Here is a 16,355-nt window from a genome sequence, read left to right as displayed (position 1 = left end):
GCCGCGCCCGAGTTCGGGCGGCCGGCGGCAGCGGGAAGGCGGGTTGACAGGCGCGGGCATCGCGGCTGCCGGTGCCTCCCTCGCACCTGCAGCCCCAGCGGTCGGGGTGGAGGAGCGCCGAGCTCGCGGAGTGGGGGTCTCCCTACGGTGGGCGCTGCCCGGGCCAGACGGAGGCGTGTTCTCCGGGAAGATGGGACGCCGAGCCCTCCCGGGCGGGTGAGAGAACTGCGGGAGCAGCCAGGGTCGGGCGAGGAGGGCGCTCATTTCCCGGCCCCAGGTCTCCACCGCTGGCCCAGGTGCCCGCTCGGCCCTCGGTCGCGCGTCCGCATGGCGCGGTCCCGCTCTTTGTCAGCCGCGCGCGGCGGGCACGCGTACCCACCCGCGGCGCCCCGGGTTCCCGGGAGCGCCCCTCCCCCACCGCAGGGAAGGGCTGGGGATGGGGAAGGAAGGGGGACGCGGGGGGCCGCAGCGGGCGAGCGCCAGGCAGGTGAGGTGCCCGTCGCACACCCGGCCTACGGCCTTGGGAGTGGGCTGGGGATGTGGGTGTGAATCAGGGGTTGATGGAGTGACTCAGGTGATCCAGGGGTGGGGCGAGAGCCCGGAGGTCAAGCAGGTGTTTGGGAGGGTTGGCAAACTGACCGGGATACAGCCGTTGAGGGAAGGTCTCCCCGGGAGGGGTCTGGGACCAGCCGGCCTTTGTAGTAAATGGGCGTCTTGGGGAGGAATGGGCGGTTCTGGGATAAAGCAGGTGGTCTGAGAGGAGGGGCGTTTTCCTGGCCCCTGCCGACGCTAGGGAAGGAAGCGCGGCCTGAATTTCCCCCGAGGCGGGGGCAGTAGCTTCAGCCCTCCGCCTGGCTGTAAGATGTGGGAGGCGGGCACCAGACGTAATTGCGGGGAGAGGGTAGATGCTAGGATAAAAGGCAAAGCTGTGCAAGGACCTGGGTCCTTTCCTTTTTGCCTTCTGTGACTGGATTCCTTCTTGATGTTCCATGGCAAGCGGGCCCAAATGCTGCTGGCACAGGAGGTGCCCTGGCAGGGCTGTTCCGACCGCCCGAGCTTGCCGCGAGGCCTCCAGCACCGTTTGATGTTTCTTTTGTTATCTCTTCACATTCAGTGCTTATGGTGGGGATCTGCCAATGACCCCGGGAGCCTGTCTCTGTCCCCTGCTGCCTCCAGTCTGAGGTTCCCAGGATCTGGGAGGAGCTGTGCCCAGAGACCCGTGGTGTCTGGCCATATAGGCCACCTCACGGTCTCCAGACAGCTCTGTGTGCAGGTATTCCTCCTAAAGGAAAGGCGACAGTCTCCTGCCCTCCCTGGACCCCTAGGGCCAAAGTGAGACCTGGTTAGTTGGGCTGGATTTGGTCCTGCAGGGAGGCTGGTAGCTGAAGGCATGCACCACCCAGGCTCTGACAAGGCTGTTGGGGTAGTGGGCCATGTGTAGCAGATGGTTCTGGGAAGTGAGCTTGGCCTTGCTGAGGGACGGCTGCCCAGTCTGGCTGGTAGAGCCCAGCTGGCCCCAGGGTAGTTGAATTTCCCTTCACATCTCTCCACTAGCTAAACTGACCAGAAAAACTGACTTTCTGTGCCACCTACCCCACCCCCATGCTGTGCCACTTATTTGCACAACAGCCCTTGGAATAAGCAAATGAACATTTTATCTAATGCCTTTGGTGTGCCATGTGTGGTGCCAGCCAATTTTATATTTACATTTCACTGTGGTTCTTAAAACATCCTCTAAGGTGAAATATTACCCCCATTTTGCAGATGAGGCAGCTGAGTCCCAGAGAAATGAAATGACTTGCCCCAGATCACACCAGTTGTAAAGTGGCCAAACCAGAGTCTATACCCAGGTGTGTCTTACTTCAAGTTCAGTACTTTTCCTCATAGATATATCAGAAATGGAATGGGAGAAGTGAAGAAATCCTGTCTATTCTAGCTCATGCTTTGTTTCATGCCTGCCAGTGAGATCGTGCTTTAGCTTTTTGAAAATACTTCCCATCTGCTACCCCATTTTATCCTTATAACATTCCTGTGAGGCAGGTCGAACAGGAATACAATAATAGATACATAAATCCTATTCATTAAGTGCTTATTGGACACCGTGCACTGTTCAGCACTTTACCTCCTTTGTGCCCTGCAAGGTCTAGTGCTATCATCATCCCCATTTTATAGATTAGGATGCTGAGGCTCAAAGAGATCAGATGGCTTCCCCAGGGTAGAACTTGAATCCATGTGTCTCAATTTATGGGTCTTGTAAGCTCCAAATGTTCTAACAGTAATAGTGGTTACTAGTAATGGGAACTAACTTTTATGGAGTATTTTCAGATCTATAAATGTCTTCACATAATTTATGTCACGGGATTTCTCAAAGCCTGGTGAATTCGTTTTGCCATGTTTTAGCATCATCCCATTTTCCAGATGAAGAAACGGAGGGTCAGAGGGTAAAGAGGTCAAGTCAGTGGCAGAACTGGGAGTAGACCCTCTGCTTCCCAAGTGTCAATGTACCTTATGTGACCCCTTCCGTCTGTTCACATGCGCTCCTTTCTCCTACAGATCATCTCTCCCTGGGCTCCCAGGCTCCCCACCCCTGCTGCATCCCCTGCCTGGGCAATGTCTTCCTCAGATGAAGAAACGCTCAGTGAGCGGTCTTGCCGGAGTGAGCGGTCCTGCCGGAGTGAGCGGTCTTACAGGAGTGAGAGGTCAGGGAGCCTGTCTCCATGTCCCCCAGGGGACACCTTACCCTGGAACCTGCCATTGCATGAGCAGAAAAAGCGGAAGAGCCAGGACTCGGTGCTGGACCCTGCAGAGCGGGCTGTGGTCAGAGTTGCTGGTAAGAGAGGCCTGAGTGAGTGGGGTGGAGGGGTGCAAGGCAAGAATGGGGCGCTGGTTGGGGGTGAGTGGTAGAGGGGTGCTCTTCAGGGCATTCTGACAAGCCAGCTGGAGTCCCCTTCGGCATTCCTGTTGTTGGAAAGATGATGGAATAACCTTAAAGAGAAGCTTGAGAGGAGAATCTGCCACTGCTCCTCCCTGTGTGCTAACAGGAGACCTGTTTCCATTTTTGCATCTTCTCTGCTTGTGTCCCCGTGCTTCTCTGCCTTCATGCTAGCTTCTGTACCATTCTGGATCTGGACCTGCTTCACTTACTCTTCTATCCAAACGATTTTCCATATTACACTTTAGGCTTCACAGTTACCATTTTTAAAGGCTGCGTAACATTTCATGATTTAAAAAATCCTACTCACTTTCTACTTTTTCACCATAACAGACAATGCTGCAGAGAACATCTTTATGAATAATAACACTTGACTTCTGTTGAGCTGTTTCCTTGGGATGAGTCCTTGGAGAGGGCAGTTTCACTCGCATCGCTTCCTGAAAATGTGCTACGCCCCTACCCTTCCTGCCGTGCGAGGCCTGGGGCCGCCTGCTGTAGGAGATGCCCACTTCTCCTTTGCCAAGTAGCTGAGCGCGCAGGGCAGTGGTTACGAGGACAGGCTTCGCAGTCAGAGGGGCGAGGTGCTGGACGGTGGCCCTGCCACTGGCCGGCTGTGTGACTCTAAGCAAGTCTCTGGTCCTGTCTGAACCTCACTTTCCTCGGCTTAAGAATGCTTTCTGTACAGAGCTGTGTTGAGGATGAGAGGAGATCATGTATGTAAAGCTCTTAGCAAGCAAGGGTTTTGGCTCGAGAAAGGGGAGGGTTGCAGTGTGCTGTCTCTGCTGCCTCCTGCGAGGGCATCCAGGGCTGCCCCTGTAGGTCGTGCTCAGCAGTTCCACAGGCAGGGGGCCGGAGTGCAGGTGGAAAGCCAGCCAAAGCAGTGCCGGCAACTAGTTCAGTGACATCACCCAGTTCCATTTTACCACCTAGGCCTGTTCCGCTCCCTCTTTTGTATCTCTCAAGTAATGCCCCCTGCCCTCCTCTGCTTTGTCACCTTGCACCTGGACCTTCCCACCCCCACCCCCCTCCCCGTAACTAACAAGAGTATTTTGTTCTAACATGGGAACTTGATCCTGTTGCTCAGCTGTGTATAGGCCTTCTCTTCATTGCCTGTGGCATAGAGACCACTCCAAACCAGGCCCCTCTTGAACTTACTCTTCTGCTCCCTCTGCCTTGACCCCGAGAGGTGCGCATCTTGCAGGACCAGACCTCCAGGCTTTAGCTTTCTTCTCTGCAAGGCACTGGGAGCCACCTCCCCCTCTTTTAAGTGCCGCCTCCTCTGTCCCGAATGCCCCTGGAAGTATCCAGAGCTCCCTCCTCCACTCTCGTATTCATACTTTTCCCTCCCCTGTGTTCCCTTGTACAGTCAGGCAGTTATCACCCGGGGGAACCCGGCACACCCTCAGGACTGTTAGCAGTGCTGGACCGCGTCTTGCTTATGTTTTTGCCCCCACCTGCTTTTGCACGGGGCCTTGTGCCTGTTGGAGATCAACCAGCATTGAATGACTGAATGCAAGGAGAGTTTCGGGGAGATTATGTGACAGATTGTGATCCAGGAACAGGCAGTGGGATGTAATGGAAAGCTAGACAGGGAGAGGGTTCTGTGGGCTCAAATCATGAAGGTGGACTTGTAAGGAGGATACCTGGCTGGAGACTTTGCGCCCCTTCTGTGGGCAACGGGAAGCCCTTGGAGAAAGGTCTTTGGTCCTTCCCAAGACCTTTGGGCCTGTGGCACCAGCCAGTCCACAGAGTTTCACTGTGGTCTGTAGGATGCCAGAAGGGCTTTATTTATCTCCAGCCTTGAGAGGCCCTGACTGAGGGGGCCTCAGGACCCACAAAGCTCTCCTTCTCTTGAAAGCAGCCTCCTCCTCCCATATGCCCTCTAGCCCCATCCTCCACCACATGTACATTACTTATAGGCCCTTTGTGACGATTTCCCCTTCCGGTCTGCTCCGAGGGGCCTCACGGGATGGTGTGCCTGCTCTTTAACGTTCCGAGTCTAGGACAGAAGTGGAGTGGACTTGAGGGGGCTCAAGTCCCAGGCAGAGTACCTAAGGATGCTGCCGGGCCAGATGAGCAGAGGGACGGCAGGCGCTGCGCCACGTCTCCGGCACCATGCTGATCTTCTGTACATCCGATGCTGCCAAATGACTGTCTTGAGGAGGGGGCTGGGCCGGTGAGGCTGAAAATGTGGAGACTGTGGTGGTTAAAAATAACTCCTGCGCTGCAGTTGGGCGTGTTTTGTTAGCAGCAAAGAGGCGGGACAGCTGCTTCGGGGCCCGGCTGAAGTCTTGCTGTGATTTTGGAACGTGGTGGGGGCTCTACCAGGGTAATTTAGAAGGCAGCCTGACTTCTGCGGGCACTGCTTCCTGTGAGGTGCCCGCAGGGCCTGTCTGGGAGACCCTGGGTGCTCTGAGGCTCTCTGAAGTTAGAACTTGCATCCTGGGAGGAAATGAAGGCAGTATTGCCCTGGAAGCCTGTGCAATTTTCTCCTCCCTATGGGGTCTGGGTGTGAAGCCAAGTCGCGGTGTCTGCTTCAGTCTCACCGCATGCAGAGACCTCACCCTTTCCCTAGCCCATTCCGTGTCCTATGCTTGGGAGGCCTGGTGGGGGACCCCTGCCTATCACACATGGCACACTGGAAAGGCATGTCAGAGCTGAGGAACCTGCTGACCTCCATCTACAAAGTCAAAAATAGGTTCTAGGGGCTCCACACGTGCTGTGACCTGATTGTTCCCATCCTTATCTTTTCTCTCCAGAGGGTCTCTCTCTTATTTGCCAGCCCTATTCTCAATGCCTTAAGCCTCGCCACATGGCAATGGAACAAGTCCGTTAACAAGAAAGTCTTGTTTCTGTTGAGCAGTGTTTTGATTTACGTAGAGATTTCATAATAACTGTGTGTTCGGTAGGACACGTGTGTGGATCCGAGGCCCAGAGTGTTTAAACGACTTGCGTGTCATCACACACCCGTAGCCACAGATCCTCCAGCTCTGGGTGCATTGCTGTGTCCATTTCCTTAGGCAACATGTGGCAACCAGGCCAGGCTGAATCTTCTGCAGGTGACAACCTATGATGCCGAGCTGGTCTCAGATTCACCTGGGAGTCCCTTCTGAGCACTTCTAGGAGAGGTCTCAAGATCCTGGCCTGTAGAAAAAGACAGAGGCAGGGGCGCCTGGGTGGCTCAGTCGGTAAAGCATCTGGCTTCGGCTCAGGTCATGATCTCACAGTTCGTGGGTTCGAGCCCCATGTCGGGCTCTGTGCTGACAGCTAGCTCAGAGCCTGGAGCCTGCTTCAGATTTGGTATCTCCCTCTCTCTCTGACCCTCCCCTGCTCGTGCTCTCCCTCTCTCTCTCTCTCTCTCTCTCAAAAAGTAAATAAAAAACATAAAAAAATTAAAAAGAAAAAGGCAGAGATCTCGGAAACTCTGCCTTTTTGATGCCCTCTGGCTCTCTGTTGTCAGTGAACAGGAATAGTGGTATCCTTACTTATCGGAGGGGGGCAACAAGGAGCGGGGGTGCTGGGGAAGGTGCTCTAGCAGGGAGCACAACACCACAGGAGCGGAAAGAAGGCTGTATCTCTTGGGGCTTGTGGGGAGCCTGTTGGGGAAAAGCCGGGTACAGGACAGTGGTTCTACACGGTACGATTCTAGGGGGCGCCATTCATACTTTCTGTCATTGTGGATTTGTATATTTATTATGACAAGTGTCCTGCAGGTGGCAGTAAAGTGTCTGCAAGAAAGGCTTCTGTTTGAGCTAGGGGCCCGGCTGGGTCCAGGAGTAATCATTCACCTATCAATCAGGTGTTCATTCTTCTCAAATCACATCTTCAGGACCCTCCTTGTTCTGGGCAGTGGTATTCAAAGGTGGGTGAAGATGTGGTCCCCTCTTCATGGGACTCAGTCTAGTTGAGAGGAGAGCAGGGGAAAAAAATAATTCCATTCCTGTGTGCGTGGTGAAAGAGGGGAGTGCAGGGACTCAGAGCTAAGGGCTGACCTCCCAATTAACCAGTAGAAAGCATCTGTAGGATTTGTTCTTGGAGGCCTCTCAGCAGGTGCTGGTGAAATCATATCCCCAATTTTTGCTGCAGTGTGGCCTCCTTCAGGAAGCCTTCCCTGATGCATGCAGTGAGGCAGCAATTGTATCTCTGCCCAGCCCAGATTTTAGTTGGCCTTATATTAAAGTTCATTGTTTCTGGGTACGTTCCCCCCACTGGATCTGAGCTCCGTGTGTCAGGAGCCCATCACACCCTTCCTGGTGTTGCCTGGGGTTCTCATTCTGAGAGCTCGGGCTTTAGAATCTAGAGGCCCAGCAAGGGCTGGGAGATGCAGTTTGGATGGCGGTGTTTGCCCTGCTTTCAGAGCCTAGCTCAGCTGCTGGCGTCTCAAGGGCTGACCTCTGGGGAGACAGCCTTTGAAAGCACATGCGTAGTCAGAGGAAAGAGCCTGCTTCTCTGTGCCTGTCCATCTCTTCTCCAGGATGGAAGCTCTCAGAAGGCACCTTTGCTTGTTCATTCATTTGTTCATTCAATTAAAAAAAAAAAAGGATTGGGGTCCCTGAGTGGCTCAGTTGATTGAGTGTCCGACTTCAGCTCAGGTCATAATCTCACAGTTCGTGGTGTCGAGCCCCACATCCCTCTCACTGCTGTCAGCACAGAGCCCACTCTTGGATCCTCTCTCTCCCCCTCTCTCCGCCCCTTCCTTGCACTGTTTCTCACAAATAAATAAACATCAAAACAAATAAATACAATAAAAAATAAATTTAAAAAATGAATTTAATCCGGCTGGGTGCCAGGCACTGTGGAGACAAGTGGATCTGAAGTCAGAAGACTTGGGCAAATGACTTCACTTCTTAGAGACTCAGTTTTCTTATCTGTAAAAGGGTGATGTTGGCATCTACTTTGAGTGATCATTGAATGGGAGTTGGAAGGTGTTAGACGAACATGGGTTAACATGCCTGTTACTGCACTCAGTGTGTCATTCGTTGTAATTTCTCTGGGCCACTAGGAGAGGCAGTGGAGTCTCCAGGAGGGCTGTTTTCCCAGGCGAGCCAGGGCCTCTTAGTTCAGTCCCTTTCTTTTGTTCACACTTAGGGCTTTGTCAGAGGGCAGATGGGAGTGTCTTTTTTTCTGGTCAACCCACATTGGGAAGAAGGGAATTCAGACAGGGGTGGGAAAGGGTGCCCTGAAAACAATTCCATTGGGAACCCTTACTCCAGAGCCACCAACTGCGCTTGCCTTAGGCTTTGCCCCCAAGGAGGCTCCTCCCCCTTCCTAGGGACTCTACTTCTTCATGGCAGTGTATCCTCGGAGCCTGATCCCGTTCTGGAGCTTGGCTTCTGTAAGGAGAGAGATGAGCCTGACAGTCGCCTGAAAGTGGGGCAGAATGAATTGTAGCTACACACCACCAGCTCAGCACCAGCTTTCTGAAAGTAAATCTGGGTCACATTAGCTGCAGGGATGGAAAGTGACCACGTGGGCAGAATTTTGTGCAGGCAGCAGAAAAGACAGCCAAACCATCTTTTCTCTGAGGCTCGGGGTCTTTGTGGGACCCCAGCTGGTGAGGGAAGGTGGTGGCCACATTGCAAGGTGTCGGCTTTGTGCCGTTGGCTTCCCATCATGCTTTTCTAGCAACTTCCCAGGTGACACGGAGACAGGTTTGGAATGGCAGTCTGACTCATGCCTTTATGTTCAGGAGCAGCCAAGGACGGAGGGTAGGAATGTGGAGGAAGGACTGGTTAATTGGGGGGCTGCGGAAGGCTGTCATTTCTCTGTCCCACGGGGTTAGAGACAAGAGGCCACCAGAAGAGCTGACTGTGAGGCGGAATCTAGGGCTGCACTGTCTTTTGTCCCAGCGGCCCTCCCCCTGGGAAGAGTTCTGCGAGCATATCTGGGTGTGAGTATTAATAACCCACCATCACCAAGTAGGGCGGTCCTGAGCTTGGCCAGTTGCTGCAGCTGGGACCTACCGTGATTTGGCCCCGGGTCTGCCTGTTGCCACCTGTCAGGTAGAAGTGGGCCAGCTTCCTAGCTCTGCCTTGGCGCTCCTGGCTGGAATCTCTGCGCTCACTTAGGATGCTGCTGCAGAGGAGGTCTGGGAGCCCCTGTAACTTGAAAGCTGAATATGAGTGGGAGTTTCTGCCCTCAGCTGTGTCCCACCTCCCCCCCAGAAGCTACCAGATTTTAGCCTTGTGGTCTAGGGGAAGGTTCTATCTGGAGCCTGGGTGGGTGTGTCTCCCAGCATGCCTTTCCCTTCTCATTCTCTACTTACTCATTTCCTCCTGTGCTCACTCTTCCATTCATTCGCTCAAGGGCAAGGCTTTGGGAGTCAGCTGGAGTCCTGGTTCCAATTCCATCGTTTGCCAGTTGGATGAGCCTGGGAAATTACTGGCCTCACCTTCTCACGGTTAAAGTAGGGGGGTAGGAGTGCCACCACAGAGTCTCTCAGGTGGATTAAATGAGATTGTGGGAGTGAGGTGCTTGGCCTAATGCCTGCTGTGTAATCAGTAACACAGTAACTGTTCTCACTGGTATCATTCAGTCATACTCTAGTTCATTAATTCATGGATGCATCCATTCATTCCTTTGCTTATTCATTGATCATGCACTTATTCATTTACCAAATATTTTCTAGAGCTGCTTTGTGGTAGGCTCTGAATGGGCTTTGGAACCCAGCTCCCTCCTGTGCAGCCCGGAATTACGAGAAGTTCTGAGAGGGAAAGCCTTTCTGACCTACTTCTCCCCCCACTGCTAGCTTAGTGCTATGATAGCATTTGATCTGGGACTTGGAAAAGGAATAGGATTTTGCCAGGACAACCTGAAGAGAAAGGGCATGCGCCTGTTGCTTGTTTCTATTCTTGCTCTCCTTTCTTCAGCCTCAGTAGAAGGCAAGGAGGGGAAATGAAGAGAGAACCAGCTGGTAGGAGTTAGGAATTAAAGCATTCAGAGGGTGGTTTGGGGATTTGAACTCTGGACTCAGTCCAGGAGCTCCTGAGAGCTGATGCCAGCTGGGATACCTTAGTAAATAATGTTGGAGAAGCCGTTATTGAGTCCTAGATGTGTGCCAGGCATTTTACGTCATGATTCAGCCCGCACAGAGCTCTGGGGACTAGTTGCTATTATCCCTGTGTCACCAAAGAGAGAAAGTAAGGAACTTCTGCGCTGCTGAATGTGTATAGCGCCCTCTGGAACGCAACACGTGCAGTGTGCCCTTTGGAATTGTTCACTGCTTTGTTCAGGTTGGCCTAACGTCAACCCCCTGCGTTTTTCAGAACATTTCAAACATTTACTAAAGTTGTGAGAATAGTCTAATGAACCCCCCCATCACCCAGATTCAAGAATTATCAATTAATGGCCAATCTTATTTCACTCACATACCCCACTTCAGCCTCCTGAGTTACAGAGATGGAAGTTCCAGTAATCATGTCGTCTTCTCGCCACCTTTTTATTTTTAAATTAAAAAAAAATTTTTTTAATGTTTATATTTGAGAGAGGGAGAGACAAAACATGAGTGGGGGAGGGGCAGAGAGCGAGGGAAACACAGAATCCAAAGCAGGCTTCAGGTTCTGAGCTGTCAGCACAGAGCCCAACTTGGAGCTCGAACCTGTGAAGCACAAGATCATGAACTGAAGTTGGACCCTCAACTGACTGAGCCACTCAGGCGCCCAGCCACCTCACTTTGAAGCTATTATATTGCCCTTCCCCCAGCAGTAAATATGTTGGTTTATCTGCTCAGTAGTCCAATCTGAGCTGGAACCAGTCCTACTCCACACACTTCCCAGAGGCATCGTGCGGGATTCTGACTTCCAAATGCCAGGGCCCTAGGGGTGGTGTGTCCCTTCCAGTGTTGCTTATCTGATCTCTGGTCGTTCCAGTTTGAGGTTCGTGCTCTGCTCCCAGAACATGAAGAGCTAGGCTAGAGCATACCCGTGCCCTTTGTCTGGAAATTTGATTTCTGAGGATGGTGTCTGTCTGTTTTGCCTAAAACACTTCAAACCTATGGACCCTGGGTTTGAATCAAGACCCTGCCAGGGTAATTGAGGACGCACCCTGAAAATGGATTTCTTTTTTTGTTTTTTTAATTTTTTAAATGTTTTCTATTTATTTTTTGAGAGACAGAGAGAGCGCGAGCAGGGGAGGGTCAGAGAGAGAGGGAGACACAGAATCCAAAGCAGGCTCCAGGCTCTGAGCTAGCTGTCAGCATAGAGCCTGACGCGGGGCTTGAACCCACAAACTGTGAGATAATGACCTGAGCCGAAGCTAGACGCTCAACCAACTGAGCCACCCAGGTGCCCCTGAAAATGGATTTCAAGGATTCGGTCTTAAGAGACTGAATTTAAGATACAATAGGATTGAAGTCTTTAAAATCATAGAGGGAAGGAATTCTGGTCTTATGAGAGGAGCATGTGCCCCAGGCCTGCCCCACGCTGGTGAGCGGCTACCACTTTCTAGAGCTTCTCTGGGATTTGTACTCAGTTTTCCAGACTGCTTGTCACTGCCCCTGTAGAGTTTCTGTTCTGAGGTAGTATTGGATGGGGAGATGTTGTTTCAACTGGAGGGGTTAGCCACACTTCCTAATGGGGAACCTCCCAATTCCCCCAAAGAGTGCAGACTGCCTACAGCCCTCTTTGGTAGGAACCTCAGGATGAGCAGGAAGGGAGGTTGGGTGTGGTTGATCGAGTGGGGCTCACATTAGCCTGTTTCCTTCAAGAGAGAAAATAAAATGGTTACATTCACAGAAAGCCTGGGAAATAGCAGAGGGGCCAGTAGCTTTTCTAGCTGCTATTGGTATATTCCGGATGCTAGATTTGTGCTTAGCGTCTTTTGTGCTTTATTTGACCTTATCCTTAAAAGAACTTTAGGAGGCAGATGGGCCATAGGAGATGGAATAGAAACACAGAGAGTTTGGTTAACTTGTTCAAGGTCTCCCAGACAATAAGAGGCCATGCCAGAATGGCACTAGCTCTGCCTAGGGCAACCCACTGCCTCCCCCATTACAAGGAACAGTAGTTTAATAATAGCTAACATCTGCGAAGCACTTCAAGGTTCACAGAGTGCCTTAACTCCCATTATCTCCATTGTGCCTCAGGAAGCCCCGGGCGGGAGAGGCATTCCACGCCCCTTTGGGACAGCTGCCTATCAGGGGTCCAGCCTCTGCTCATTTCCCCCAGTAAGGATGGGAGATTCTGTGGCATTAGCTCTGATGAGCCAGGGGAGAAGGCCTAGGGAGAGGCTGAGGTGGAGAGACTTGGCCAGTTGCTATGGTAACCCAGATGGCTAAGTAACCATTTTGAGGGTTGCCGTGGTGACGGGCCGCCTGTGGCAGGGATCTTGTCTTCCTGGGTGGCTGGCACCATCCAGACCTCTTAAATGAGTGATGTTACACATTCTGAACAGAAGAGGGCAGCATGATGGTGGGCAAAGGCTTCCTACCCCAGAGTGGACTGGGGAACTGGAGGCAAAGCTTAGTTAAGTGTTTCCAGGGGCTGAGCGGAAAGGGAGTTTGGGCTCCTGTTTATAAGGCTGGTGGGCCGGGCCTGGAGGCAGCTCTCCTGAGACTAGAATTGGATGGTTTTCTTCCAAGATCTTGCCAAAGGATAGGGCTTAGGGCAGCCCCTTCAGTGTCTGGCTCCAGGTACTGTTGGGAAATGTAAGAGGTACAGGAGACAGTTTACCCCTACTAGGAGGAACAGAGTGCACGCACATACTGCTAGCAAAGAATTTATTTATAAAGCCTCAATTAACACATGTAAAATAATGCAGCATGAGCCAAGCTGAAGAAATGCTGGGAGTACACCTTCTAGATGTTGGAGGAGGAGCACTAGCAAAGGGAGAAATAATTTTTCACTTTCCTCTTTCTTCTCTGCACCTGAAGCCGTTGGCCACCGAGTGGACACTGAATTGGATTCTCTATTGTCTTGAATCACAGATCCACCCCCATTTGTCTCCAATTGAGGCTTCTATGCCTTCAGTAAATATTTATCGAACATCTACTAGGTACAAAGCATTGTGTTGGATCCTATGACAAGGGAAGATGAAATAGATATTGCCGCCTCAACGAACTTCTGAACCAGCACATTAAGGAGGCAGTGATGCAGACACCCACAGTACATGTGGTTGGCACCCCAGGAACGAGAGAAAGAACATGTGGCTGGGATTCTTGAGAACAGCCTCTTCTACCTGGGTTGATTAAAAGTAACTTCATGTTGTTTCAGGTGAGCTTTCAAGATGGGTAGGATTTCATTAGGTGAAATTGGGGAGTGCAGGACATTCCAGGCAAAGGCTGAGTTTGATTCCAGGGGAACATGCTGCACACGAGGGTATCATGGGAAGTCAGCTGATAAAGGAAAGTAAGATGTCAAAATATGGAGGACTTTGAATGCCAGGGAAAAGTAAGGGATACTGTGAGAGATAAGCATATTCTCTTCTTCAATACTCTAGCCTTCTAGCTAGCCAGAAGTCACAGGCAGCTGAGTATTTTAGGATCATCTGGTTCATTCATTCATCCATTTAATCAAAATTTCAAGAAAATATTTAAGGAGTACCCGGCACATGCCAGGTCACTTGCTAGATGCTTGTCCTGTGGTGAACAAGACAAGACAACAGCACCAGTCCTCAGGGAGCTAATGGTTGAATAAGGATGAAAGACAAGGAACTGATAGCTTCAAGTGTGATGCATATTACCTAAGGCGAGAAAAGGGAGAGGGAGTTATCTACTAATCCAGGGGATCAAGGCAGGCTTCTCTGCAGGAGTTTCAGCAGAGGTGTGAGTAGGAGTGAGCCAGACCAAAAGAGGAGAGCAGTGAAGGGTTACAGCCCTGGAGGAGAGCAGGTGGGAGGGCCCTAAGGCGAGAGAACACATCTTTGAGAAGCTGAAAGAAGTTGATAAAGGCTGGACCTTAGTGAGAGGGGCATTTGGTGAGGCTTAAGTGGCAGAGGACACGGAGGAAAAATAGGGCTTTATCTGCTTGTATTACCCTTTCCCCCCACTAGATGCCCTTCTGGATACATCCTGCCTCCTTTGGCTTCCTTATTGCAGCCTTCTTAGAAATGCAACAGCCGTCTGGCCATCAGGAGCAAAGGAAAATCATAGACCAAAAGGAGAAAGCCTCAGAGCTGTCCTGATTGTGTGGTTTGGCCATAAATTTAGACTATTGCTTGGAAAAAACCAGAAACCTCCCCTTCATAGGCTTCTTTCTTCCCATCCCCCCGGCCCCCAGTCTCCAGCCTCCAGCAGCTGCTTTGTTCCTCTATCCTTATAAAATTTTCTCTGTATAAAACAGAAACATCAGCCAAACATGTGGACTTCCCCTTTTCCATTCATTAGAAGAATTCATTACTTCAAAATCTCCTGGGAGCATTTAAATGCAAATCTTGTCAAGAAAGCTACTTGAGTCTGAGAAGCCCTCAGCCGCAACCCAAACCAGAACTTTCTTCCTTGATTACCATGTTTCTTAATAGGAATCTCAACCTCTTGCCTTCGCCTCCCATAAGCCCCCCAGGCCTTCAACAAAGTCTGATTCCCAGAACAGACTCTCTTTCCCTTCTTGCCCTTGTCTTTCTTCACTTTTGGCAAGACTCAGTCACAATTCTTGAGGAACCTGCTTACAAAGTGGCACACGCAGCAGCCCCAGAAGGGGATGGAGGGACTTTTCTATTTACTGTAATGAAAATGAGGCAGATGTCTGGGGGTGAGGGTGGAGGTGTGTGTGTGTATGTCTGTATTTGGACCTTCTTAGCCTTACTGGAATAAAATAGTATAGGAAATGCGGATGACTCAGCACTGATACATACAGTCAAGGTCCCCAGAGCTAGCATTTCTGTATTCTCTGCTGTTTATGAAAAATGTGCTTATGCATCAATCTCTCGACTCCTTCACCCTGCATTTGCCACTGTCTTTTTTATTTTTTTGAAAAATAATAAACCTCAAGCTTATTCTCCTTCTTTTCTTAAATTGAGCTCACTAAGCAGCTGACACCAAAACGTGGATGAGCTTTTTTTTTTTTTTAAGTACAAAGGATTAAACTGGAAGGAAATAAGCCTTTGTCCAAGGATCCTCCCTGTCTGCCCTCTTTGGGCCCTTTCCTGTGTGATTTCCATGCCTAGAACTTGGGCAGGCCAGAACTTGATGGATGGAGAAGGATATGATTAATGACTTGCTCACGCGATTTCTGATCATGGTATGATATGGAAACAACCAGTGTGCACCTATTAGTGAAAAGCATCATTTCTTCTTAATGTGCTGAGCATTGACCAAATACTTGGCACTACTCATAGCCTACAAAGAGGCAGGCCTCACCCCAGGGGAAAGAAGCTCTCTTTTGAAAATCTTGAGCATGGGGACTGAAATGGAAACCCAAGTCCCAATTTTGCCTGTTCAATGTCCCATGAATTCTCTCTCTCTCTTTGTACCTGCTTATATGCTGCTACTGTGAGATTGGCTAGCTTAACTTTTTACCCACAACCAACGCCCCACCCCCTGAAAAAAATCAGTAACAGACTTGATGAGGTTGGGGAAGATAATGACTGGATGAGGGGAGATGGGGGCAGAAAGATCCTCTGCATTTACCTAAGTTCCTCATTCACAGCTATTGGCGCCAGTGAGGTCTGTGAATATTGGGAGTGAAGGATACACAGATGAATGGAGGAGCAGATGATATTGGGAACTCCCTTCTCAAAATGGTCCCCAATAAATCCCTATCTATATTTAGTAGTCTCCTTTCATCGCTTTCCTTTCCCCTGACTGAGATTTACTGGGCTGCCCTTTTCTTCTTCCCTGACCAGTTAGACTCCGGAATCCCTTTCTTTGTTCCATAACCTGCCTGCGTTCAGTCTCAGGTCCCCACATCTTTATCTCTCCCTTTCGATCTAGAAGTCTCTCTGCTCTGATGGCTGTCACGGCGCAATAATCCTGTTGGGTCTTTCCCCCCCGTAGATCCATGTCCTCTTTAGTCACCTCACCGTGAGGTCAGAATCCTGTGTTCATTCCTCCCCCGTTGTCATTTCTCAGCTCCTGGCTCCTCATCCTTGGCCTGGTTTACTTCATGGTGCTTGGCGTGCCCTCTCATTTCAGGTTCAGTTGCTTCCGTTTCTGGAAAACCCTTTGTTTCTGGGATTCTGTGTGGCCTCAGTGTTCCCTTCGGCCTCACGCTGCAGTCCCGTCCGGGTCCTGCCCCTGTCCTCATGCTGACAGTGTCTAGCCCCGGATCTATCTAGGTCTTTCGCTCTCTGCCTTCCCCTCAGCTTTTCTAGGCTCTTCTCCAGCAGCTGCCCAGGCCCAGCTCGGTCTCCTCCAGCCAGGGGGCTCCCTCCTTTGTCCCAGCGGCGGGTGTAGGTCAGCGACGAGCGGGGGTGCCCGCCCGCGCTGCGGCGTCGGCCCGGGGTCTCGCGGCCTCGGCGGCCCGCCCGGCCCTTCTTTCGGACGCGCGAG

General features: G+C 51.2%; 1 protein-coding gene and 1 long non-coding RNA gene across 6 annotated transcripts in view; one reads left to right on the top strand and one right to left on the bottom strand.

Moving 5' to 3' along the window:
* The first annotated feature begins 2,587 nt into the window (after positions 1-2,587).
* The window catches only part of MACF1 (microtubule actin crosslinking factor 1), a 324,783-nt gene continuing 311,015 nt past the window's right edge, over positions 2,588-16,355 (top strand). For all 5 annotated transcript variants that reach the window (XM_029947033.1, XM_029947032.1, XM_029947029.1 and 2 more), the window contains exon 1: positions 2,588-2,830. In XM_029947033.1, coding sequence (XP_029802893.1) covers positions 2,611-2,830 — 220 coding nt within the window. In that variant the 5' untranslated portion in view covers positions 2,588-2,610. The remainder of the gene's footprint in view (positions 2,831-16,355) is intronic.
* Positions 12,631-16,158, bottom strand: LOC115298353. The gene is made up of 2 exons (XR_003911714.1): positions 15,887-16,158; positions 12,631-13,262 (listed from the first exon to the last, which is right to left on the bottom strand). It is a non-coding gene; the product is annotated as an uncharacterized LOC115298353 (long non-coding RNA).

This window comes from Suricata suricatta, chromosome 8 (genome assembly GCF_006229205.1).
Source record: "Suricata suricatta isolate VVHF042 chromosome 8, meerkat_22Aug2017_6uvM2_HiC, whole genome shotgun sequence".
Classification (NCBI taxonomy): domain Eukaryota; kingdom Metazoa; phylum Chordata; class Mammalia; order Carnivora; family Herpestidae; genus Suricata; species Suricata suricatta.
The sequence above is the reverse complement of the archived record's forward strand: the minus strand, read 5'-3'. Positions and strand labels throughout refer to the sequence as shown.